The sequence below is a fragment of the Pipistrellus hanaki genome (genome assembly GCF_964339955.1).
Source record: "Pipistrellus hanaki genome assembly, chromosome: 17".
NCBI classification, from domain to species: domain Eukaryota; kingdom Metazoa; phylum Chordata; class Mammalia; order Chiroptera; family Vespertilionidae; genus Pipistrellus; species Pipistrellus hanaki.
The window spans coordinates 34,316,433-34,343,082 of record NC_140519.1 but is presented as its reverse complement, the minus strand read 5'-3'; the positions used below and the strand labels follow the sequence as shown (position 1 = coordinate 34,343,082).

The following is a 26,650-nucleotide window of genomic DNA, read 5'->3' as shown; positions in this document are numbered from 1 at the left end:
GAAGAAATAATGGCTGTAAACTTACTAAACCCGATGAAAACTATAAATCCATAGATTTAGGAAGACCAACAAAATCAAAGCATGAGACTCATGAGGAAAGCCATCCCAAACTGCTCAAAACCAACATGAAAGAAAAAAAAAAAAAAATCACAAAAGCCGCCAGAGAAAATGATGTCATTCATAAAAAGGCAAAGAAGGATAGCAGATTTTTCATCAGAAACAATAAAAGCAAAAAGACAACGGGGAAACATCTCTAAAAGTAGTGGAAGGAAAAAAATTGTCAACCTAGAATTCTACATGTGGCAAAAATGTCTTTTTAAAACCAGGGCAAAATAAAAATGTTTTCAGACATACAAAAATTGAAAGATGCATCACAAAGACCTATAGGCAGAAGGAAAATTATAGATTAAAAAAATGTGGATCTACATAAAGGAATGAAGAGCACTAAAGATGGCAACTATAAGAGAAATATATGAGCTTTTCTTATCATTTACATTTCTTTGAGATAATTAACTCTTTAAACAAAAATAGTAAAAATGTATTGTGAATTTACAATTATATGTAAAAGTAAAATACATGACAATAGCATGAAGGCCAGAAGGAGAGAAATGGAAATATATATATGATTGTAAGAGTCTTACACTACAGGTGAAGTAGCATAATATCATTTGAATGTATCATATAATAAGTTAAAGCTGTATACTTAAAGTCCAAAGCAACTATTAAAATAACAAAACAAAAGCAATAGCTGATAAGTCAACAAAGGTGATGAAACTGATCCATTAAAAAAAAACATTCAATCCAGCCCAGCCAGTGTCTCAGTTAGTTGCGTGTCTTTGTGGTCCTACGCACTAGTAGTTCGTACGTACACACACACACACACACACACACACACACACACACACTATGGTAACATTAATAAAAAGAAAGCTGACATGACTATTTTATTATCAGACAGTAGATTTCAGAGCAAGGACTATCACCAAGGTTAAAGAAGGTTATTTCATAATGAATGATAAAGGGATCAATTTATCAAGAAGATACAATAATCAATGTTTATACAACAAAACAGAGCTTAAAAATATATGAAGCAAAAACTGACAGAATTACAAGGAAAATTAGAAAAAATCCAGAATTATAGTCAGACTAACAATATCCCTCTCTCAATAAGACTAGGATGAACTCAAAGTAATTATGCTGACTAAAATATAACAGATAAAAAGGAATGCACACTGTATAATTCCATGAATTTAAAACTCTAGAAAATGCCAAAAAAAAAAACCACCAAAAAAAAAAAAAAAAAAAAAAAAAAATCAAACCCAAAAACTAACATATAGTGACAGAAGAAACACATCAGCAGTTCCCTAGGAATTGAAGGGGTGTATTATCTTAAGATAGAATAGAGGTCTGGTTACAGAAGCGTACATGGAACTCTGGGGAATGACAGCTAAATTTTATATCTTGATTGTGGTTATAAATTCATGAGTATATACCTTTGTCAAATTTTGCCAAACTATACACTTAAATATGTGGGGCCTTTTGCCAATCATATCTCAATAAAGCTGTTTAATGTATTATATAAAATAATCCATTACTCACCAGGCATGCAACAGCCCTAGAGATAAAGCACTGAAGAACCATGGACACAGGATTCACCAATACAGAACTCATAGTCTTCCCATAGAAAAGAAATCGAATACTACTGAGACAGTCTATGAAGTAGCAGGTATTACTGTGACAGTACAGATTCTGAAATGTAGATTCCAACTCAAGAAAGGAATCTCTAAGTAACACATAAATCAAGAAGAAAATATGCAATATGAGTTAGCTAGGTAAAATATGGGGGAGGGGAAATACATTTACTGAATAAAGTTTCTAGGGGCGAGGGGGGGGAGAAATCTATAAGGTAACTATCCAGAAATAGAAAAAGACAAAGTGACATATACTGTTTACACAGCAGCAGGAATTTTAGAACCAGTTAATGACACTACTTAAGACAAGAGAATAAACCCCCAAGGTCTTTGGGCCCAGGGACCGTATCTTCATCCTCCCATCCTAAATGCAGAGCTTTCCCCGTACTAACACTGTGCTGAATTAATGTAAGTTCCCTGGGTTAGTGTAAAAGAAGTCAAGCTGTCAGGAGGAGCTCCTGAATCATACCTCACTCTCTCTAGAGATAATTTTTGAAGGAATTAACCTCTCTTTCATCCTCCACCTCTAGTAAATAAGTCCCTCCATGTGAACTTTGTAGAAGTGGTAAGCTGGTCTCCCTGTTTCCATCCCTCTCATGGTCCAAATTTAACCTTCACAGAGCCGGAAACCCAGGCATGTGTCCTAACCAGAAATCAAACCTAACTTCCTAGTTCATGGGCCCATGTTCAATCACTGAGTCACAACTGCTGGGCTACATGACAGTGTTTAAGAAACATCTCCACTTGGCAAGTTAAGAAGTTGAGCTTTCTATGACAGGTGAGCTTTATTTTTATTGAAAGGCCCCATGAAGAAATCTGGGAAACAATGACAAGAGAAAGTCCAAAAGACAAACAGTGCCCTCACCTATCTTTTTAAGTCCTGCCCCCCTTTCCCAGGAGATTTTTTCCTCCTGTCCTTCATTCACTCAACTTACTGAGCATCTGCTATGGCAGTGGTTGGCAAACTCATTAGTCAACAGAGCCAAGTATCAACAGTACAACGACTGAAATTTCTTTTGAGAGACACATTTTTTAAACTTAAACTTCTTCTAACACCACTTCTTCAAAATAGGCTTGCCCAGGCCGTGGTATTTTGTGGAAGAGCCACACTCAAGGGGCAAAAGAGCCGCAGTTTCCCGACCACAGTGCTATGCTAAGAGCAATGGCAGAGTAGCGAGTAAAGGAGAAACACCTCACAGTCTAGTGCAGTGTTTCCCAAACTTCTCTCATGATGAGAATCACCTGGTGGAGTTGTTAAAACACATTCCTGAATCCCAACTAAGAAGTGCTAAACTAGAATTTTTGGGAACATATAGGTAAAATTTTATACTTAACTAGTGCTCTAAGACAGATTTTATATACAGAGCACTAAGTTAGGTATGCAATTTTACCTATATGTTCCCAAAAATTCTAGTTTAGCACTTCTTAGTTGGGATTCAGGAATCTGTGTTTTAACAACTCCACCAGGTGATTCTCATCATGAGAGAAGTTTGGGAAACACTGGTCTAGTGGAACAAATGTATTAAATAATACAGATTTAGCCGAAACCGGTTTGGCTCAGTGGACTGAAAGGTCCCAGGTTTGATTTCGGTCAAGGGCATGTACATTGGTTGCGGGCACATCCCCAGTAGGGGGTGTGCAGGAGGCAGCTGGTCGATGATTCTCTCTCATCGATGTTTCTAACTACTGTGTTTCCCCAAAAATAAGACATCCCCTGAAAATAAGACCTAGCGCAACTTTGGGAGAAAAAAATAATATAAGACACTGTCTTATTTTCGGGGAAACAGGGTATCTATCCCTCTCCCTTCCTCTCTGTGAAAAATCAATAAAATATATTAAAAAAATAATAATACAGATTTAAAACTATGATTGTACTGCCTTATGGAGAATGGAATGACGGAGCCCAAAAATGAAGACAGGAAGGATAGTCAAGGAAGCTACTATAGTTCAGGTAAGAGATAACTGTGATTTAGACAAGGATAGAGGCATGAAGGAGCCAAAATCTTCCACTGGATTTGCTGACAGTTTGAACAGAGGGGTTTAATGAAGAAATAACTCCCATGACATCAACATAAGCAACTACACAGATCTGCACTAATGGTCCCAACTTTTTATGCCTCCTTGGGCCTATGCCATTTGGTATGCGGTTGCTACAATTATTCTAGAGGTGACTATATGATTTGCTTACTTTAGGCCAAGGGTGTGCTGAGCCAGCACAGCCAGGTTTGGTGAGCCTGAGAGGGGGCGGTGAAGGATTGAGAAAAGACAAACAAGAGAAAAAAGCTGGGCCTGGATGGGATGTGCTAACCTCTCTGATGGAGACAGCACCACAGCCTGAAAACCGTGTCTTTATTTTATAGCCAGATTCCAGGAGGCAAAGGAAGGGCGTGGTTTCAACATTCTGAGTTTCGAATCTACTCAATGACGTGCACCTGATCAAGCTTTATTTACTTGCTGCACCTCCTGCAGCCCACATCACTCAGCCACGTGGGACCACAGGTTCCCACCATAAGGTCAAGCTTATGACCACAGCCTTTGGCTATCACTGTGCTGGGAGGGCTTTGCCCTCCAAACTAGGACTTGCACGTGGTTTTGCCACGAGAGGACCGTGGCCTCTCATTAGTCCCAGGCTTGAACCTGTCCAGACGCTGTAGCCGTTCTCCACACAATGGGACAACAGCAAACTTATTCCGAGCAGTAGCCTGAGAAAGTGTGCACTGCTACTTGTCTCTTGGAGTAAGCCTGGACTAGCCGGCTAAAGGATGAGAGATCGAGTGGAGCAGAGCTAAGTGGGGACCATCTGAGATAACCTTAAGCCAGTCTGTAGCCAAAGAACCCCCAAACATAGGAAGTCCAGCCAAGATGAGCAGAGACACCTAGCAGCGCCATAATTGAACAAAAATAGAACCACGTACCTGATCTGTAGACTTATGAACAAAAACAGAGGGAGAGAGAGAAACATCAGTGATGAGATTTCACTGATTGACTCCCCTGTAGGGGATTGAGCCCACAACCCAGGCATGTGCCCTCGACAGGAATTGAACCCGGGACCCTTCAGTCCACAGGCCGATGCTCTATCCACTGAGCAAGCATGCTAGGGCTGGGATGACTTTTTAAATGCATAAACTAACTAAACATGGTGGTACCACATTTACTGATAGGGAGTGGAAAATAAAACCAAGCTCCTTGTATCAACTCTTACCTAACCTCCAACGTTCAACTTAGATCTCGATTCCTCCGGGAAGCTTTCCCAGATCTCCCAGGCTGGTTTGGAAAGATTAAGTACTACCATTACGTTCTGTACATATCCCAACCACTGCCTTACCACACTATTTTATAATTATCTGTTTCCTTTTCTTCCCAACTAGATAATTGCACTTGAGGAAGGGAAGGGATCGAGAGCCAGAAACATCTATCAGCTGCCTCCTGCACATCCCCCATTGGGGATGTGCCTGCAACCAAGGTACATGCTCCTGACCGGAATCGAACCTGGGACCCTTCAGTCCACAGGCCGACGCTCTATCCACTGAGCCACACCGGTTTGGGCGATAATTGCACTTTTATTTTACAGACTGTCATGCTCATCTTGATGTTCTCATGTACCATAAAGCAGGGTCCCAATAGATGTTTCTGAATTTTATAAATGAATTAAAACACATTACTTATTTGACACTATCAAATCTATGAACTGTAGATCAGTATTTCTCAAAGTGTGATCTACAGACAACATGCGCCAGAATCAACGCACATCTCTGGGCTCTCTATCTCAATGAAAATGCCATTCTTCATCTTGTTTTTGTTTTTTTTTTAAAAAAAGGTCAAGTGCTGACTATCTGGCCTGCTACAGATAAACACAAGTGGTCGTTAAGAAGTATGGGTACGAAAATCTCGACACTTCCTCACAATTTCCTAGAGCAGTTCTCTACAAACCAGTCCCCTTCTTTGGCTAATATCATCCAGGCAACTGAACATGCTCAGAACTAGAATAGTTTCTCTTTTTAAGAAATGGGTCCGGCCGAAACCGGTTTGGCTCAGTGGATAGAGCATTGGTCTGCGGACTGAAAGGTCCCAGGTTCGATTCCGGTCAAGAGCAGGTACCTTGATTGCGGGCACATCCCCATTTGGGGGGAGGGGGGGGGCGTGCAGGAGGCAGCTGATCCATGATTCTCTCTCATCGATGTTTCTAACTCTCTATCCCTCTCTTTTCCTCTCTGTAAAAAAAAAATCAATAAAATATATATATTAATTTTTTTTTTAAATGGGTCGGACTCAGCCAGAAGCAGCAGGAGCTAGGGGTCCTCCAAAGAGGGGTGGCTTCTCCACGCACAGGTTCCCAGAAGAGGCTCCAGGGGAAAGCAAGTGCTGAGCTTTCTCCGCAGCCAGGGCCAGGCAGGGCCAGGCCGGACAGGCGGTCTCGGCCCGAGCAGCCTCTGCGTGCGGGGCCCCGGAGCCCGGCGGCCGAGGGGGTCCCGCCGCAGAAGAGCTGCGAGCAGGTGGCGTCCACGAAGGTCCGGGATGGACGTCCTTCTCCAGAAACCGCCACCCCCGTGTCCGCCCCAGCCCGATGGGGCCGTAAGGAAGGCCCCCGGGTCAGAAAGGAAGAAACATGCGGGGAGGGGCTGGCCCTCGGCACCCGAAAGAAAATAATAGGAAAAGAGTGCAAGGGGACCCCGCCGCCGCTTCCCACCTGCTTCTAGTTCCAGCTCGTAACAGGGCAGCGGCTCGAGGGAGAGTTTGTAACCCTCGAAGCGGGGGTCCAACAGGGGTCTCTTCACCCGCAGCGAGCAATTAGCGGCCACCTCCATCGCCCTCCAGGATCCCAGCGGGGAGAATTAATAAAGCTCTTGTTGAAAGGTCCGCGCTTCCCTCCTCGTCGCGCCGAGGCTGGGAGGCGGCTGCGTGGGTCCCATCCCACTAATCACCGCGGTGCCGCAGCGTGCCGCCTCCTGGGAAATGTAGTGCCCGCGAGAGAGCGTCGACGACGGTGGCATGCCGGGATACGTAGTTTCCAGAGGGCGCCTCGCCCGCCCCGCCCAGCGCGACAGTACGGAGCTGGACTCTCTTACCCAGAGGGCCGAGCGGCCAGGAGGCGGCCCGCGCCGGTGAAAAGGGTCTCACCTGATAGGCAGGGAGGCGAGGCCCCGCCCCGGAAATGCGTGTGCTAGCTTTCTGTGTGCTTGGGCGCCCGAGCTACTGAGGGTCTAAGTCCGGGCAGCCGAAGAGTGTGGTAGGTAACGGTCGCCAGCGCAAGGGTCATTTCGTCGCTGGGAAGGGACGGCCCTCGCCCGCGGTGATGGTGGTGAGCTATGCCCGTGGTCCTCAGGGCCGGGACCCGGGCCCAGCCCAGGCTCCTTCCCGATGTGCTGTCTTTTCGTTATAGCTTCCCCGACCCGCGCTCGCGGGCCTGTAGGGCTCTCCGACTGGGCGTGCTCCGGAGTTGGCCCGGAGCCAGTCCTCGCTTTGTGTTCTGGCTCCTCCCCTCCCGCCTCTCCGCTGTCTCCGCCCCGTCTTCTCTCCCCGGAGAATCACTGGGCTGGGAGGGATTCCCCCTAGCGCCCTGGTTTTTACCGGTGAGAAAACTGAGGTCTTTTTTTAAAAAATAAAAAAAAAGAATGGACTTGTCCAAGGTCACTATCCGTATTTTTTTTTAGGGGCCAAAGGCGAGATGAAGGGTTCCCTAATTCTGGGGATACTACAGAACTGGACCTTAGAGAATTGTTTTCGAAAAGGTTAACCTCCCAGGTACAGAAGCAAGCATGTTCTGGTCCTTGCTCAACCCCTGCTTTTTCCATTGCACTTGGGGGGGAAAAAAAGAAAAAAGAAATTTCAACTCTGAGAAGTCCTGCCGGCCTGAGTTTCCCTGCAGGGCACATGCATGGCAAGGCAGCAGAAGCCCGTCTGGAGTGACTGACAGGCTCAGGGGCGGACGGAATGCCAGCTGGTTCCAAGTTCCCCCAGCCTGGCCTCCTCCTCTCTTCTTGCTGCACCATTTTGGTCTGGGCTGCCTGTTTTTACTGGAAATCGAGAATTTTCCAAGTTGGGGATTAGTTTGGGATTTGTTTTCTCCCACCAGCAGGCTTTGATCGAGAGCAAAAGCACAAATATACAAAAAAAAAAAGACTTGACAGCTAGCTTAGCCGTCCCGATTCTGGATACATCCCTCGTGAGAAGCGAAGCATTTACAATCTTAACCTGGAAATTTATTCTTTTCACCAACAGTGCTTAATCTTTTATTTAATATATTTTATTGATTTTTTTTTACAGAGAGGAAGAGAGAGGGATAGAGAGTTAGAAACATTGATGAGAGAGAATCATCGATCAGCTTCCCCTTGCACACCTCCCATTGGGGAGGTGCCACTGACCGGAATCGAACCCGGGACCCTTCAGTCCGCAGGCTGACGCTCTATCCACTGAGCCAAATCGGTTTCGGCATTAATCTTTTACTGATTGATCCTTAGCCTATGTTAGTATGGCTTCCCCAGAATTTGGAACAGAAATGATTACCTGTCCGTAATAATGAGCTGTTCAAGCGTTTGGGGGCGGTGTCGAAGCCACCAGGGTTCAAAACTGCTGTCATGACTTTCTGCCTCAGTTTCCTCATCTGTAAAATGTAGATGATGTGAATGATGCTTACATAAGACAATAGGTTCTGGGAGTTGAATGAGTTAAAAAACAACAACAACAACAACAATGTGTTAGCCCAGGACCAGGCACATAAGTGTTTAGTAAATGTTACAGTACGTGCTACTTACAGACTCATTTTAATAAAGGGTATATGGGGCAAGGGAGCTATTGAGTGAGGTTATCGGTATGCCTTCTTGGGACGCAGTAATGACATTGTTAACACATTGTTGGTATATATCGCCCCTTCAGTTGATAGAATGTGATAGGTGTGGAGGTGCTTGCCTGGAGGATTTAGGAGGAAATGCTTTATTAGTGTTCTATATCTGAAAATACGTGTTGATGTTCAGGTTAGCAAGATGAACAAAGATGCGCAGATGAGAGCAGCGATTAACCAAAAGTTGATAGAAACCGGAGAAAGAGAACGGTGAGTAATATAGACTGTGTGAATAATTCCACCTAACACCTTTAAATTACAGCTACGTTATATACAAGAACCGAAATGTGAAGAAATGGAACTGATGTCAGTGGAAAGAATTATAGAAAAGTAGATTGCCAAAAGCTTCCGTTCCTAACATCTATAAACCATAGTTAGGCCTATTCAGTATTGCAAGACTTAGAGGGAAGTGATGTAGAAAGATAAACAAGAAATGACTCAGAGATTGTATAATAGCAAAAAAATTCCTAAATAACTTCAGTTGGAGACATAATGATCCCATGTCTTGAACAGGGGAACAGGATAATAGAATCAGTATTAGTTACCACGCTCTTTTTTAATACACATCCAACCATCTGAAACATTCCTCTTTTTTTCTCCTAATCTTTAGCTACTTCTAGCTCATCTTTCGAGTCTTAATTTAAATATTTCTTTTGAGTATCTCTTAACTCCCAAATACCTTGGTTGTATCGTGACCACCTACTTAGCTAGTTTGTATCCTTCAATATAATCTTAAATTACTTGACAGCAGAAATACAAGTGTATATCCAGTATCACACCTAGTTCTTAATTGGCCAAGTAAATATTTGAAAAAATGAACGCAAAGGTTTGCAAGTACAAAGAAGAGGCTGAGGAATTAAGAAAGGCTTCCAGAAACAGGGTGATGAATTGTGAGATAAATATATGTGGGGAACCTGCGGGGTAAGGTGATCAGTTAAGATCTCACAGAACAGTAAAAGGCGTACTTCATCTGGGGAAGAAGGATTAGAGTTTTTCAAGCCAGAGGAGTAGAGTAGACAATCTAGGCAGATGGAACAATGTGCAAAATTACAGCTTCTGGGGAAGTGCAGCATTAAAGCCAGAGGGAGATAAATAGTATTCGCTGTGTGAACAGGAGGAGTAGACTTTGTATAAGACTTTTTTAGTCGAAAGTGATAGAAACTGGCTTACCTAATGGAAATACATAAGCTCTTCTAACCGAAAAGTCTAGAGCTTAAAATTGCTTCAGGCACCGCTCGCTTCAGGCACTCAAAAATTATTGTCAACAATATATCGTTCTTTGCCTCTGCTCTGCTTTCCTCTGTGTTGGCTTTATTCTCAGGCAGGCTCTCCCTACAGGGATTAGTAATTCAAAATGTATAGCCCTCTGGCTCAGACTGCCTCCCTCCTAATAGTTTAATAAAGAACTGCCTTGATTACCGTCTTACTTAGGTAATAGGCCAGTCATGATCACCCTTGCCTCAGTCCCATGTCCATCACTAGAACCCTACCCAGATTTCTTCCACTAAGAGTGATAGAGGTTTTTTGGTTTTTTGTGTGTTTTGTTTCTTCTGTCAAAAAAAAAAAAGGGGGGGCAGGAAAATGGGTGGTGGGTTTGCAAAAACATCTGTTGTTGATTTTATCCTTGGCTGCTGGGAGGCATTAAAAGGTCTTTTTAAGGGAATGACTAGATCACATTTGCACTTAAGGAATGTTATTCTGGCAGTGTGGAGCATAGACTGGAAGCGTTAGCGACAATACAGAAGATTATATTGGGTTTAAAATGAAAAACAGTAAAATGGAAAGGAAAACTAGGTTGTGGTTTTTTGTTTTTTTAAGTAAAATCAGAAATGAGGAAGAAGGTGGAAACTAGAAAGGTGCCTTGGGAAACAGAGGATAGTATTGCCAGTAATGAGTGTAGGGGACTATGTATTTGTTTGTTTATTTCATGCGGCTTAGTTACTGAGTTTTCTACCACATGCCACGTCCTGCTAAGGTGCTGAAGTGATAGTAGTGAACAAAGCGAAGTCTGTCCTTTCATGGAACTTGCATGCTAATGGGGGAGAACAGACAAGAAATGTCTAATGTGTCAGGTAATGATGAGTTCTAGAGGGAAACCAAAGCAGAGGATAATGGGGTATGTTATTTTGGAGAGAAAAAACAGAGCTTCACTGATAGGAGATCAGAAGGATATGAGGGAGATGGATGGACTCCAAGGTTCCAGGATAGGAACTTTTTGGCATTTTGAGGAGCACACGGAAGCTAATGGCACTGAATAAACTAAAGGGGGAAAGAAGAAGGGCACAGCTGGGGAGGGGGCAGAGCATGGAGGCTCGTTTAGGCTATGGTAAAACTTGAAGTTGATTCCAATAGGAAGCCAATGGAGAGTTTTGAGTGGTGGGAGGAGAATGGAAGTATGCAAGGAGAAAGTGCAGGGGAACAAGTTAGGAGGCTTTGGGAACAATCCAGTCTAGACAAGGTGGTAGCTTGCACAAGGGCAGAGATGATGAAAAACATGGGTACAGGTACGTATTTTAAAACTGGAACCAGTAGGATTTGCTCATGGGTTGGATGTGTAGTGCAAACAGAGTTGCGGTGAAGGACACTGCCAAGTTCTAGCCTGAGGAACCGGAAGAATGGAGCTGCCCTCGTGACAAGGAGAACAGGTTGAGGGTGGAGAGAAGCGTGAGTTGGGCTTGAGCCCTGTACAGATGGAGTGACCTGATTAAATACTGAGATGAAAATGTCCCATGGTGGAGATACAAGAATATTGAAAGAAGCGGTTTGGTTTGGAATATGACATGTTTTAAGCTGAGAAATAAGATGATTTAGGTTGAAGACTGAGGATTTTTTTAGAGTGGGTATGGAAAAGGAACAGAAAGTACTGATAAACTATTTTATTACATCCATGATGCCATTAGTTGCAATATACACCTTTTTTTAAACCAGTAAGAAACAAGAAAACCCTGCTGATTAAATTATGATAGGGCCCTGGCCAGGTAGCTTGGTTGGTTGGAGCGTCTTCCCATAAGCCAAGGTTTCAGGTTTGATCTCAGGTCAGGGCATATACAAGAATCAATCAATGCATCAATTCAATGGAACAACAAATCTCTCTTCCTCTATCCCTCTCCCTCTTTCCCTCCTTCTCTCCCCTCCTTCTTTCCTTTCCTCTCGTCCTACCTTCCTACCTACCTAGCTCTCTAAAAATCAATAAATAAAAAAATGTAAATGATGATAGGCATGCCATTTACTGAATCGTTAAAGTGTGTGTGTAGGGGGGAGTGTTAGATTCATGAAATACATAATTGATGTATCATTTAGAAGGTTAATGGAAAAAGGGAGGGGGGAGTCTTTGAGATTAGAGAGAGAAATAATGGGGAAGTAAGAGAATTGAAGGATCAGAATTTGTAGTCAAGGAAGGAATTTTGGAGTTTGAAGATTTCAGAGGTGCAGCTGCTCCAAGCTCAGCTAATACCCTCCAAAAGTGTAGCCCCACAGTATTCCTGTTGGTGGAGGGAGGGAGACAGGGAAGAAGAAGGCCAGAGTCGAGTTTCTGGAGAAGTATTGTGCCCCATCCTCTTCATTTTACTTTGCTGGTAATGAAAAGGAGGCCTTGTCCCCACAAGATCAAAGAACTATTTAAATATTTCGCGGTAGAACCAGGATCAGGACATGGTTGAAGTTTTGTGACTGGAAAGCAGGAAATTTTTAATTGAAGGGTTGAACTTGTGATTGAAACATTCCTATCTGAGATACTGCACATTGTTGTAGTATAATTTGAAAACACTTTTTTTTCCTACAGCCTCAAAGAGTTGCTGAGAGCTAAATTAATTGAATGTGGCTGGAAGGATCAATTGAAGGCACACTGTAAAGGTAATCAGTTTCATTTAGAAGATAAGCTAATTCCATTGTTCTCGATGTTGGTTTGACGTTCACTAGAAAAATTACAGTCAGTATTTTAAAGGTATATAAGTGGTCAGACATAATTTTAAACAAATGGAAAATTGATTCTTATAGTGGTGATTTCCTCCCCTCTGTGATACAATGTAGACCTAATTCCTAAATTTATAGAAATTTTGTGTGTATTTCTCTTAAAACAAGTGAAGCAAAATTTTCTATGGCTTTAAAATATAGAATCTCACTTTTTTCAGTGTGCCTATCCAAAGTGAAACATTCCTTATTCCTAACATGTTTTAATTTAACCAACTGAGTACTTTATGGTTGTTAGGTACTTAGGAATTATCTCTCTTGTCTTTAACAGTGTTATTTTGAAAAATTCATGTTAAAAGCTCTTAGGGAATTATACTTTTTTGAAATGTAGAATGGGGATTTGTTAAATTGCTTAATGTTGATGATGATACCATTAGATAGATTACACATGTCACTGTGATGAGCCTCCTTTCTGGCTCAGCTTTTAGTATAATAGCATTTTGGTTATTTTTAATGATTTCCCATTGTATTGTAATGGTTTCTACAGGTAATAATGATAATAGTGACTATTTATAACATTAGCTAATTATGACAAATTAGTAAAAGCATAGACTTTGAGGTCATATAGCTCTTCACTGGTAAAAGACTAGAGCTGTATTTCAACTCATGTTTGGATGAGTTATTTAATCTTTAATCTTCAGTTGCCTCATCTGTGAAGTGGGAAAAATGCCAGCCCCTTTAATTTTGTGAATATTAAATGATGTAAAGCATCCAGCACACAGTAGGGGTTCAGTAAACGTTAACTACTTTCCCTCTTGTTTCTTTTGGCCCAGACTAGAGAAGAGAAAGGAGCAAAGGAGTTTTGTATTTTCATCTTGGGCTATGAAATTTTAAATTGGACACAAATAATAGCTTTTTCCCCCTCCACACACTTAAGAGCTAGTATAACAGTGAAATAAGATCTGTGCAGCTATAAATTTCTAGCTTTTTATAACTGTTAGATTTGACCTTATCGTTCAAATTCTTTCTGTGCTATATTTAAGTTAAAATTATTTACCTGAGAGATGAACAGGCTTTTATGATATTATCTGGTGAATACTTAATGTGTTTAAAGTTGAATTAAATATTCATTAAAAAAAGAAGTGTCCTCTTTTTTTTAAAAAGACCAATCTGTACTCTAAAAACATGATCTTAACCCTTCCTCTATGAAAATCTTTCTTACAGATAATGATTTTAAATGATATGATTTGTTTTTTGCTTTTGCATAAGAGGTAATTAAAGAAAAAGGACTAGAACACGTTACTGTTGATGACTTGGTGGCTGAAATCACACCAAAAGGCAGAGGTAAGGAATACAAATTGTGTGAAAGGAAACATGTGCTAAAGACATGACTTTTTCTGTCGTGCTGGCTCAGCTTTTCCTTCTTCCCACAAGGAAAAACAGCTTTTCCAGAATCATTTGGAGAGTTGGTGTTCCCTCATTAGGAACAATTATAATTGTCTCCCTGCCTCCCTAGCATGGTTTTGAGTAACAGATGAAATAAGAGGTGTGAAATGTTTTTGCACTCTGAAACAGTATACAAAGAAATTGACATGATTGGTAAGAAAGACATTTTTTAAAATATGGGATCTTGTAGAGGTAAATATACCTGAAGCTAAGATTTATAAACTATTAAATATGGCCTGACTTCACTTAATATTTAATAATTCAAAGTTTTACTCCTGTCCGTGAGTCATTGCTCTATTGCTTTGCTTATTAAAAATAAACAAAGCTCTATCTTCTTGAATGTCTAATTAAGAATGTAGTAGCGCCATAACTTCATGTTCAGGGTAACCCATAATTAAGATTCACACTGTAACCACCTAATTTCTCCCTTTACTGCCTTGTTTACAGCAGGCAAAGGAAAGAAAGAAGTATGTTAACATTGACGTTATGTAATAAATATTGTCAGGAAACTACATTATGTGGTTATCTCAGATGAGCCTACATTCCCCCCCCATTTACTTTGAGAAAGTTTAAGTGAAACCAGGTAAATTAGATGATCTATTGTTTTCTCACACAAAAATAGTAAAGACAATTTAAGTGTAAATAAGTAAATACGTTTGAAAACTATTCTTAGAAACGACTAGTTCTCTGAATTGCTCACCTGCTAGGAAGGAGCTAGGAATCCTTTGGTCCTTTCCATCATATCTTTTGGCCTAGTTACAGCTACGGAAACCTGACCTTTTCTCTACACATATCTCAGAGAACGAAAAATAAAACCAACAGTATGTATTGTTTTACCCATTAATTTATATTTTAAAGTGATTTTGCCTAAATTTGTTTTCTATTTTTCTTCAGTAATTTATGCCTAGTTTGTTAACATTACTTAGGAACCGGTTATACAGGCTAGAAATTGTCCTTTGCTCCTCCTTCAACACTGGTATCTTGGACATAACAGTTCTTTGTAGCTCCCCTGCAAGAAAATGAGTAAAGGAAGAAAAGAGAACTGAAAATAAATCTGTTCTCTTAGTCTTCTTTATGGTGAAGAGTAGAAGCATTTTACTTTTTTAAATATACAGTAAAATTGACCTTTTTAGTGTGCAGTTCTGTGACTTTTACACATGTATGAATTCATATAACCACCACTCCATTCAAGCAATCCCTTTGTATTCATTCACACCCTATCCCTACCCCAAGGCAAAGCATCTGTTCTCCATCACCTAAAAGTATATTTAATAAACATATTGATCACATTTCCAGTGGACTTGAATTAACCATGCAGTCTCTCTTTCTAGACAGGCTAAAACTAAACAATTTATAGAGGAGTATCTGTCTCATCTGATTTGTGTACTTATTTCTGAAATTCTTATAGAAATACTTAACTATTTCTGAAGCCTTCTATTTCCTCTGAGTACAAGCATATAGCATTAGAAGTGTTAGTTAATCCTCTATTGTCCTTATTTATTAGGCAATTAGAAAAGGAACAGTAATGTAGATTTGTTTATTGATATTTAATATTAAAATTTCCAAAGGTAGGGCTTTTTTTTTTTTCATTTTTTGTTTAATAATCCAAATAGTACAGTCACATGGTTTAAATTAAAAAAGTAAAAATACAAGAAATGTAACCACTGTTGTGGTTTTTGCTTCTTTGCTGAGTCAGAGAGTATGTGCATTTATTTCTATAAAATATTGTCGAATTACCTTCCCAAAAATGTTGGAACAATTTATACTCCCACCAGCTAATATGAGAGTGCTAGTTTTTCCCTCAGTCTTGCCAACACAGTATATTATTAACCATTGGATTTTAGCCAATCTGATTGGTAAAACATGTTATCTGAATGTGGTTTTAATTTTCATTTTCTTGTAAGGTTTATCCTCTCGTATGTTCAAGAACTGTGTGTTTCTCCTATTCTTCATCTCCTGTGCTCATTTTTCTAAAGCCCGCTGATCTTTCTTATCAAACTGAAAAAATTTTAGAGTAGAGAGATTAGCCCATTTCCGTAAAAGTGTTTTCCCAGTTTTTGTCTTTTGCCTTTGTTTACAGTGATTTTGATCAAGCTTATTAAGTTGCTTTTCCATTTGAATTACATTTACCAATCTGTTACAGTCTCTGTGTTTTAAAAAGGCTGTTTTTCACTTCGTTTAAAGAATTTTCCCATGTTTCTTCTCAATGTTCCATTTATTTCGTTATTATTTCACTCAAATAATAATTGAAAATATACTTTATTTTTTCAGAAGTTTATCTAATTTGTTAGTAAAGCTCGTGAGGGTATCTACAAAATGAATTATAAATAAATTTTAGATCAGTCATCCTGAAAAAAAACATCAAGTCTAAAATTGGCGTATATTCATTGGAATCTTCCTACTCTTATATTTTCATTTTTATATTTCAGCCCTGGTACCTGACAGTGTAAAGAAGGAGCTTCTACAAAGAATAAGAACATTCCTTGCTCAGCATGCCAGCCTTTAAGATTGAATTAGATTGTGTTGTTTTGTGGTCTTATTTCTGAAAGTAAAACTTGCCATAAATTAGGAATCGCTTTCCCCAAATAAAATCCTTTTTTGTATGATGGTATACAGTTTTCGGTAATGATGTATACATTGTATTGATTTTTTCCCCCTAAATGTGTTATTTTAATAAATATCTCATGAATGAGTTTGAAGTTTCCTTGGATCTTGGAATAAGTGGGACTTTTCAACAATGCACCAGATTTGTTGAGAGAAAAAGTCATCAGATAATATACTTTGTTAAGTATGTACATGTTTCTGTGCTAACAACCGAGGAGAAGTAAGCTGCCTCTTCTGATTGTGAGATCTGGTATGTTTCTCTTGAACCCCTCTACTATTTTATAATCCATGTCCCATCTTGTACTACAGTTGTCTTATTTGTTATAAACTCTGAGAGTTAGGACTGGGTCTTACTCATCTTTCTGTGCCTTCCTTATTCCTCAAAGAACTTACCATCCTATTGGAAGAGAGAACATTTGCAAACTGGCTTCATCCCAAGCTCCTCTCACATATCTACTCATCTGAACTTTGAAAAACAGAAACTCTAAATCACATCCCCACATACTAAGGTCAAGGAAGAACTTAATGGGAAAAAATCTGCACCCATAGCTTTACTCTGACATCAAGATTGCCAAATCCAATGGACTCTTGTCTGTACTTGTGTGACCTCTGCTGGAAACTGAGAATGTTGAGCATCCCGCCACTGGAACGTTCCTCCCACTCCTCACAGTGTTTATTCCTACCACTGGAAGCTCCTTCTGTTTCTCGTGGAGTACCTTGTGCTGTATGGGACTGGAAATAATGGTATTTCCTAGGGCTTGCTCATGGGCCCTCTGCCTGACTAATGATATGCGTTTCCTGGGAAAATCCCAGGAAGCAGGTCGGACCATGACTTCAAGTACTAACAGGTCAATAAATTGTAAATTGCATCACCAAACCAGACTTCAACCCAGCCTCCATACCTGTATGCCCACCTGCTATGGATGAGCTTCCTTGGATGTTCCACCAACACCTCAAACTTCCCACACCTAAGATAGTGACTTTTTCCCTCCTAGTAACTACCCCTGCTGTATTCCTTAATGTGAGCAGTACCTCCCAGACATACGTATTACCTCAGGGGCATGTTAAAGTACTGATTCAGAAGGTAAGGTATTGCACAAGAGTCTATTTCTGACAATCCCAGTCCCTGCTTATGCTGCTGATCGAGGACCACTTTGAGTGGCAAGATTGTCAGGTGTCCTCTCCCTGCCCTCTTAACTGCCTTAGTTTAAGCCCGAATTAGTGCAGTAGGCATCTAATGTCTCCATGCATCCTCCAGTACCTTCCACAGTTGCCTAAGTGACCTTACTAAAATTCAGGCTTGGTCAGTTTATTCCCCTTCTTGAAACTTCAATGGTTTTTCCTGGTTTGCAGGGTAAAATTTCACACTCAGCCATAGCACCTATGCCCTCTTGATCAGATGTTTACTTATTTCTCTAGTTAAATAGTTCCCCAAAATATCAAGTTCATCCTTAAATGCAGTTGAAAGTCCACCAAGCTAGAAAGCCCTTTTACTTATCTCTTACTTGGCATTTCTATTTGGATTTAGATTTCCCACTGTTGCTTTTCTATCAGAAGCACCTGTGCATAATTTCAATACAATAGTTTTAGAGCTTGTGCATGCATGCATCTCCTAGAGTGGATGGGTCTCCCCCCCCCCCCCCTTTTTCTCTCCCTCTCATGCTTATTTGTGGGTGAGCAAAATAAATGAATGAACACAAGCACAAAAGAAAGTAAAAATACAATTGAGAATGTTTGAAGAAAGGCTTCACATTAGTTTTTGGTTCAAGTTCCACAGGTACAATTTTACTGTCTGATTTATATTTTAAGTGTAGCTTTGGGACCAACTAGGCTTAATTTTGTAAAATGTTGAACCTAAGACACACACAATCATAAAACCTACCCCAAAGAGTTTTTGTTTCATCTCATAAAGCAATGATCTAAAGTTAAATGATAGTTATATTCATCATTCTGCTACCCTTTATCAAAAAAGAAACTAATGGTACAGAGGAAATGTTAAAAACTGTTAGTTCTTGTTTTACAGTATTGTATATAAAAACAAACAAAAAATTGCTCATAGCAATGCTATTTTAATAGTTCAGAACAAAATATGAGAAAAGGAAAAGTTGCAAAAATATTTTGAGATGGAACAAAAAAAAATTTGAATTGAAAATACAGCAATTGAAAGTACTGAAAAGCAAAGCTTTAAAATGATAGTGCTAAGAATTCCCCCCACCATCTCTAGGTGGTTATGGGGGGGGCATCTAATAAATGTCTTGTAGTTTGCATCTAGAACCATTGATATCTTTCAAATAAACAAACTTTGTGAACATCTTGACTCACATCATTGATTCATATTAACCAAGAATACATTCTTTAAATATCTTGCAACCTTTCATTCTCAGTGTTGGAAATTCAATAGGAGATTATTGTTACGTGCCTGCATTGGGTGAGTAAAATACTAATTAGGGTTACTATAAGCTTTTTTTTAATTAGGATTAGAAGACCCAACTAAATTATTTAGGTATTCACTTTGCTTTGGCATTACAAGTATCATTTGGCTGAACAGTGCCAAGCGAGGGAATGGGTGATGCTGGCTGGGGACTGGTAATTGGATATGGGACTTTTCATAACTTGATAAAAGGCTTCGTCCAACTCAAGAGAATTGTGACAGCTGCTCAGTAGCTGATGTTGGAAGTGATCCAATGTGTGCGTTTGTATTTTAACCCTTCTTGCAAATTGCTATCTCATGTTACTCAGTGACTTCATAAAACCCTACATATTTACCATTAGAAACCACACAGGGTCATAGGATGAATCCACCAAGAAAATTAACAAGCGCAATAAAACAATTCGTGTTCTAGACTCAACTATGACACTGAATTATCAGGTAAGACTGCCTCTTCTGCCTCAGTTTCCTCATTTGCATATTAGATATGATAATGCTGACCTGGCAAGAATTAATTTTAAAACTGTAAATATCATGAATAGGGTAAGAATATGGATAAAAAAGTAATACGGATACTCATAAAAAGCAATATGGATTAATTTTACTCCTAGGAAGAACTCTAAAAATATGTATTTATGTGTTTTCTAGATTTACATAGTTATATAAATTATACTTAGTGTGGAAAATAGCTGCTTTTGTTTTCCAGGAATTTGTAGATAATATTAATTACCATGAGACTTACTGCAAAAATAAAGATGACCGACATCACTCGATTGGAATTTAATAAATACCATATAATAGCACTTAGCAGGGGGGTTTAAAACTACTCATTTTCACCCACATTCTACTTACTATAAACAGTTCGTGTCATAGAGGAGTTTATCTTTTGATCCTATTTATCTTTTTATTCATTTTACTTTGATTCTAATTGCATAACAGAGTTAATTCCTGATAATTTTTTTTTTTTAATGAATGAATGAATGAATAAATGAGATGAGGGAAAGAAATTTGGCATGAGCCAGTTTATTCCAGACTTTGAATTATACGTCCTTGGTTGTTCTGCTTGTCAGCCACCAGGGGACACTTGAAGCCTGTATTTTCAACCTCTCTGGAGGAAACTGGTCATCCCAACAGGCCCAATTCCAGCTCAAGCCAGGCAGCTTCTTCAAGATGAAAGTGTTATTGAATTAAAACTTAATTGTGAGGACCTCAGAATGTGCTGCTATTATAAATTAAGGTGAAGCTACCAGTGAGATGCAGATATTGTTTTACTTTACAAAAGCCAATTCACTGATGCAGGAAGCCAGTTGAATTAAATGGCATACACCCATGACTGATATATTTCTATTTCAGCTACTTTATAAACAAGAAAAAGAAGAAGCAGAGTAAATTCTTAATAAAACGTTAAATAAAATAACTTCCAGTGTCTAGTTCTTTGTCATTATGCTCCCCTTTCATAGAAGGCCCTTTTAAAGGAATAATATTCATGTTTTCCTTTTTTATACCATGTGACTGTGCATATATGTATTTTTTTAAGTGTATAAATATAGAATTATATAGTGCCCAAATCATGTGGGCATTCAATGAATGTTGGCTTATGATGACAATGGTGAAAAAAGGCAATAAATGAAAGTAGACAGAGTCTCTGCTCAAGGTATAATGTTGCTCAGGAAATAGTTTTGAGTACGAGAGCTGGTGCCAGTACTTACCACATCTATAAATGCTTTGGCTTTGTGCCTAGGCTCGCCAGAAGGAAGGGGTGATAAATGGCTTTGTTACTGTATACCTTCTCATTTCAAAATTACTTGTTGAGGGCACACCTTTGAGAACGTATCCTTCCCAGATAACTTCTTACACTGGGTTTCACAGGGTAAGAAGCTCAAAGTAGAGCAATGGAAATAGAGATGTCGGCGAAACCACAGCCCACCTGATGTAGCGGTACCCGTTGTGTTACTTGGGGAGCATTAAGTCTGGCAGACATAATTTGTGAGGGAGTGTACTGGTTGTCAACTCAGTTTTACCATTAATGTGCTTAATGACTTCTTCAGTCACTTACATGTCCCATGTGACCACACAACTCCTGTCTTCCAGGGATGCTAGGAGGTAATAACGTATGAGAATTTTGGACACTCTTCTTAGGAAGTATGATGTAAAGTCTAAGTGATGGTCAAGGATATAAGTCCTTATGTACTTCTCTTATCAATAGTGCTCACAAATAGTTTTGTGTATGGGACCTAGCTCCCACATTTTTATCCCCTCCATAAAACATTGGGCTTTCATGCCGAAATTGATTTGGCTCAGTGGATAGAGCGTCGGCCTACTGACTGAAAGTTCCCGGGTTCGATTCCGGCCAAGAGCATGTACCTTGGTTGCGGGCACATCCCCAGTAGGGGGTGTGCAGGAGGCAGCTGATCGATGATTCTCTCTCATCGATGTTTCTAACTCTCTATCCCTCTCTCTTCCTCTCTGTAAAAAATCAATAAAATATATTGGGGAAAAAAACACAACCACAACATTGGGTTTTCAGCAGACATGGTGAAAAAGTACAGATGTATTCCCTGCCCATCTGCATTTTCCATATTTCTTACATAATTTGTTCACTTTTTAGAGACTCTGTAGAGATTTCCAGTCCACAACTGACCCCGTTCCATCACCTGTCCCTTCCTGTTCTTGTTTCCTACCATATCGGTTTGGATTTGATGGTTTGTGATTAGAACTCCCTTACAATCACCTTCAACTTGTCCTTTCTTCCCTCCTTCTCCCTACTCACCTGGTAATATACATTCCTGCTTAAACCTCCCTACCCTGAGGGCTCACTTTAGGCCTGCACCTGGTTGCCTGAACTTTATGGGAGAAAATGATACAACCCTTCTGATGAGTCCTGTTCTAAAGTAACAGCCACAGCATTCTGAAAAACAAGTGGCAGGCCTTATCAAAAGTACTAATGTCAGGAAAGACTGGGAAGTAAAGGAAAAAGGGCTTAGGTTGAGAACTGTCTAGATTAAAAAAGAATAAAGAGATAATATTTCAAGCATTGTGTCATCCTTGATAAGTAAACTAAACACAACTATTAACATTTTTGAGACAGTTGGAAAGCTTTAATCCAGGACTATAGCATCCGCATTTTAAATTTCCTAAGTGGTCTGTTTGTATTCAAGGAGAAAGACTTGGCTCCATGGAGAAGTTGTATTATGGGTTAAGTGCCACGCTGCAACTAACTCTTAAATGGTGGAAGAACAACAAATACATATACTAAGTATGGAGAGAAAGGATAGAAAATGTGATCTAAGGGAAGGGTATATAAATACTTTTGCAAACAGATTTGAAATTTTTCAAATTACCATTTTTAAAGGAAGTAAAGATCACCCCTGGTCAGGCAGCTCATTTGATTGGAGTGTCTTCTCATACATCAAAAGGTTGGGTTCAACTCCCAGTCAAGGCACCTTCCTAGGTTGTGGGTTTGATCCCCAGAGTATAATGATTTTTTTTTTTCAATTTAAGTTTTATCTGAAAATATACTATTAAGAAACACACAAAGAGCCATAGAACAACTTTTTTTTTTTTTTTTTTTTTTTTTTTTTTACCATTTCTAATATGTCAACAACCTTGGTAGTCTCAAAAAGAGACTCACAAAATAGAAATTCTTTCAGGCACATACTTTATGGGAAATGGTAAGGCTGTCTATTCCCTCCATTGCTTGTTTCAAAATGATAGATATTTTGATACTTCTACAATATATCAAAACATGTGACATGAAAACCTCCATACATTTCTGTTGGCTCACACCTTGGGAGTTTCTCAGGTGAAATCTGAAACTGAACCCTCATACACTCCAGATTGGCAACTGGCAAGGTTTAATAAGCCAGAGGCTTGTCTTGTGTGACTGCAAGATGAGCAGATTTCCACACCTACCTCTACCCCCTTCCTCTTCTCCCCCTGCCCCCCGCCCCCCCCACACACACACTCACACACACACTGGGGATGTGCCTGCAACCAAGGTACATGCCTTTGACGGGAATCAAACCCAAGATCCTTGAGTCCCCTGGCAGATGATCTATCCATTGAGTTAAAATGGCTAGGGCTCTATAGAGGCCTTAATTGGGTTCAGACACATATTCAGAGGAACAAAACAGCAGCTGGGCGCTAACTCAAGGGTCCCAGGTTCGATTCTGGTCAAAGGCATGTACCTTAGTTGTGGGCATATCCCCAATAGGCGGTGTGCAGGAGGCATCTGATTGATGTTTCTCTCTTATCAATGTTTCTAACTCTCTCTCCCTTCCTTTCTGTAAAAAATCAATATAATATATTAAAAAAAACAACAACAACAACAAAAAAAAACCAGTTTCTCTGAAAATATAAGTTGGACCATGTCACATTTCAGCTCAGATTCTCCAGTTGATTCTCATCTCCCTCTGAGCCACGTCTATGATCCCCCAAGATCTGCCCCACCTCCCATTACTTCTCTGTCCTCATAGCTTTCACCACCTACTTGTTCACTGTGGCCATTCTGGCTTCCCCGCTCTTTACTCACCTGGCACATTTCCTCCTGCCGGCCCTGGCATTCGTTTTTCCAGATGTCAGAATGCACTTCTCCCAGATGTATACCTGGCTGAAAACTCACTTCAGACTTTCAGATCTTCACTCATAACTCATCTTCATGACTACTTCCTGGTCATCTTATCTAAAGCTTCATCACACTCAACACACACACACATACACACACACACACACACACACACACACACACACTTATTATACACACACACACACACACACACACACTTATTATAATCTTCCCTGCTTTATTTATTTTTCTTTCTATTGATAGCATTTCTTTCTTTCTTCTTCCTTTCTTTCTTTCTTTCCTTCCTTCCTTCCTTCCTTCCTTCCTTCCTTCCTTCCTTCCTTCCTTCTTCCTTTCTTTCTTTGGCATACTCTTATAAGGGCTGTATATGCCTATGATTATACTGTGATTGTGTATGGCCATTCATTTCTTACTTCAGTAGTGACATAGGAAAGGATTGTGTGACTAGGAGTCTGGGGACCAGGGTTCTAATCCAAGGTCTGATTTTATTGTCCTGTGTTTGTCTTAGGCCAGCCACCCTCTTTGGATGATATTGCTTTATGTTTATTTATTTATTTTCTGAGATACTATATATTTTACTCATTTGTCATGTTTATTATCTGTCTCTATTAAGAATATAAGTTCCACAAGGACAGGGATTTTTTTAAAAAATTGTTGCCATATTCTTAATGCCTAGGATATTGAATATTTGTTGAAGGCAAACTATTACCTGTGGCACTTCATTTTTGTTTACATCTCTACCACAAGTAGGCCTAGATTCAAAGTTGGGCTCCAGCACACAGCTCATTTTCCAACTTAAGTGAATTCCTTATTCCTTCTAGTTCTGCAGGTGTTCCTACTATCACTTTCTTATTGCTTTTAAACTGAGGGATCAACGTGTTCAAAATCTGTCTCTTTTTTCAGCATTAAGGCAGGCAGGACCAGCTACTTAATTGTGAGATCCCAAGCAAAATGAGAATGGGCCTTCCCTCATTCAAAGAGCATTAAGAATTTCAAGCCCAAACTGGTTTGGCTCAGTGGATAGAGCGTTGGCCTGCGGGTTGAAGGGTCCCAGGTTGGATTCCGCTTAAGGGCATGTACCTTGGTTGCGGGCACATCCCCAGTAGGGGGATGTGCAAGAGGCAGCTAATCAATGTTTCTAACTCTCTATCCCTCTCTCTTCCTCTCTGTAAAATATCAATAAAATATATTAAAAAAAAAAAAAAGAATTTCAAGATGATGACAGCCGAGCATTGAAACAAGCATAGGGTCCTAGAAGACTACACAGGTCACATGTCCGCGAAGCTAGTAGCCCTACAGGCAAGCCTTTGTTAGAGCTAGATTTTTTTTTAACTTACAAAAGAAACATGGCGTTTAGTGACCAGGATTATCCCTTCATGTTTCCCCACTTCCATGTTCCATAATAAATGTTAGTTTTTAAAATTCTGAAGGTCAGTACTATTTACTTATTTATAAATCTTCATTGTTGAAAGTATTACATATGTTCTCTTTTTTCTCCCATTGACTCCTTATAGCCCTCCCCTGGTCCCCACCTAGGCCTTCACCACCCTATTGTCTGTCTCCATATGCATACAAGTTCTTTGGTTGACCTCTTCCCATGCACCTTTCCCCCCTCTCCTTCCCTCTGATATTCAACAATCTGTTCCATGCTTCTATGTTTCTGGATCTGTTTTGTTTAACAGTTTAGTTTGCTCATTAGAGTCTACATATGAGTTAGATCATGTGATACTTGTCTTTCTCTGACTTATTTTTTACCTTAATATTTTTCAAGTCCCTCCATGCTGTCTCAAAGCGTAAGAGGTCCTTCTTTTTTTACAGCTACATAGTATTCCATGGTATAAGTGTACTACAGCATTTTTTTAGCCACTGATGGGGCACTTGGGCTGTTTCCAGATCTTAGCTGTTGTGAATTGTGCTGCTATGTACATAGGGGTGAGGTCAAAACAAGTTAAATCATGTGTAAACTACATAACCACTTTCTCTGATTCCAAGTTGACCTTTTGTTTATATAAATGTCCATCTAGTTAAAATTATTTATTTGCACATTATACCATACACTTCTGTTAATAATTCAAGATTATAAATCTCACTTGTGTGATCTTTTTTGGGAAATTGATATATTGAATAAATAAGCACTATTTAGAGAGAGATGCTCATTCATTCCACTAGAGTTGAATGAAAATCTATATATGCAAATTATAGTTCTTCGCTTTATAAAGAATTTAGGCTAATTTGCTGAAATATCAACTTTCCTAAAGATAATTAACCAAATCAATCTACTGAATCAATTTGCATATTGAATGACTGTAGTTTAACAAATATTTATAAGCTTTACCAGAATAGGATTTTTCATCTACTTCTGATTTCTTTCTTAATACTTTTGAATGGCATTTTCTACTTTTTCATACTAAATAATTTTTAATGTTCTATTTAGAATCATGTAGCCTATTATATTTCATTTTAATTTACAAATTCAAAAAGAATCTGAGGAAATCAGAATTTTGAATTAAATGGCATTTAAATTACTTTTTAGTGAAAGCATCCAAAATCTAATTTATATTAACTTAATTTAGCTTTAATTTGAAAGGAATTAACTTTAATCAGAAAGGAATGAAAATTAGCCAAGCAATTACCGGTATATGTAAAAATTCCCACATGACATTTTATTTTAGACATTGATATTGAGATATACACTTAACACATTTCATAGCTATTTTGTTGATATTGATAAATTATTCTTGGTAAGGCTGCTAAGTACTGTTGGAAAACATTGCAATCTCTAAATTTTGCAAATTTGCAAATAACTAATGGACATATTGCCATTTAACTAGTTGATTTTCTGCTAACTGACCTGCTTTCAGAGAGAGGAGGGAACGAGGGAAGAGAACCTGCAGGAATGCCAGTTTCCAGGAAGAGATGGAAGAGAAAAATACAGGTGTCCTAAAAAAAATGCACACGCACAATTTGAATAATTATAAAATCAGTGCTATTTAAAATACAGTTCATTTTCAAAATTGAGCTATCAGCCATCAGAGTGTGTGTACATTTTGGGGGGGACACCCAGTATGAGCTAGAAGTGATTGGAGAGGTAGGAAGAAACCCAACACTATTCAGAGGAATGGAATTTCAAGGAAGATGTTACCAGTGTC

The 26,650-nt window shown here is 39.4% G+C and overlaps 2 protein-coding genes across 6 annotated transcripts in view; one reads left to right on the top strand and one right to left on the bottom strand.

Moving 5' to 3' along the window:
- The window catches only part of NUDCD1 (NudC domain containing 1), a 60,128-nt gene extending 53,216 nt beyond the window's left edge, over positions 1 to 6,912 (bottom strand). The window contains exon 1 of one of the 2 annotated variants that reach the window (XM_084864466.1): positions 6,810 to 6,912. Coding sequence is in view for 1 of the 2 variants with exons in the window: in XM_084864465.1 (XP_084720591.1) it covers positions 6,379 to 6,496 (118 nt within the window). In the remaining variant the exon portion in view is untranslated. Of the gene's footprint in view, positions 1 to 6,378; positions 6,656 to 6,809 lie in introns of those variants that run through there. The other variant, XM_084864465.1, reaches the window with a different exon arrangement.
- ENY2 (ENY2 transcription and export complex 2 subunit) lies at positions 6,828 to 16,577 on the top strand. 4 transcript variants are annotated; one of them, XM_084864477.1, is made up of 6 exons: positions 6,855 to 6,918; positions 7,343 to 7,433; positions 8,663 to 8,739; positions 12,311 to 12,381; positions 13,708 to 13,782; positions 16,314 to 16,577. In XM_084864477.1, exons 3-6 carry the CDS (start codon positions 8,672 to 8,674, stop codon positions 16,388 to 16,390), a joined length of 291 nt encoding a protein of 96 aa, XP_084720603.1. In that variant the 5' UTR covers positions 6,855 to 6,918; positions 7,343 to 7,433; positions 8,663 to 8,671; the 3' UTR covers positions 16,391 to 16,577. The 4 variants fall into 4 exon arrangements, with proteins under 4 accessions (XP_084720602.1, XP_084720600.1, XP_084720603.1 ...); XM_084864475.1 differs by having other exon boundaries at positions 6,855 to 6,990; XM_084864476.1 differs by lacking the exon at positions 7,343 to 7,433 and having other exon boundaries at positions 6,828 to 6,918.
- The last annotated feature ends 10,073 nt before the right edge of the window (positions 16,578 to 26,650 follow it).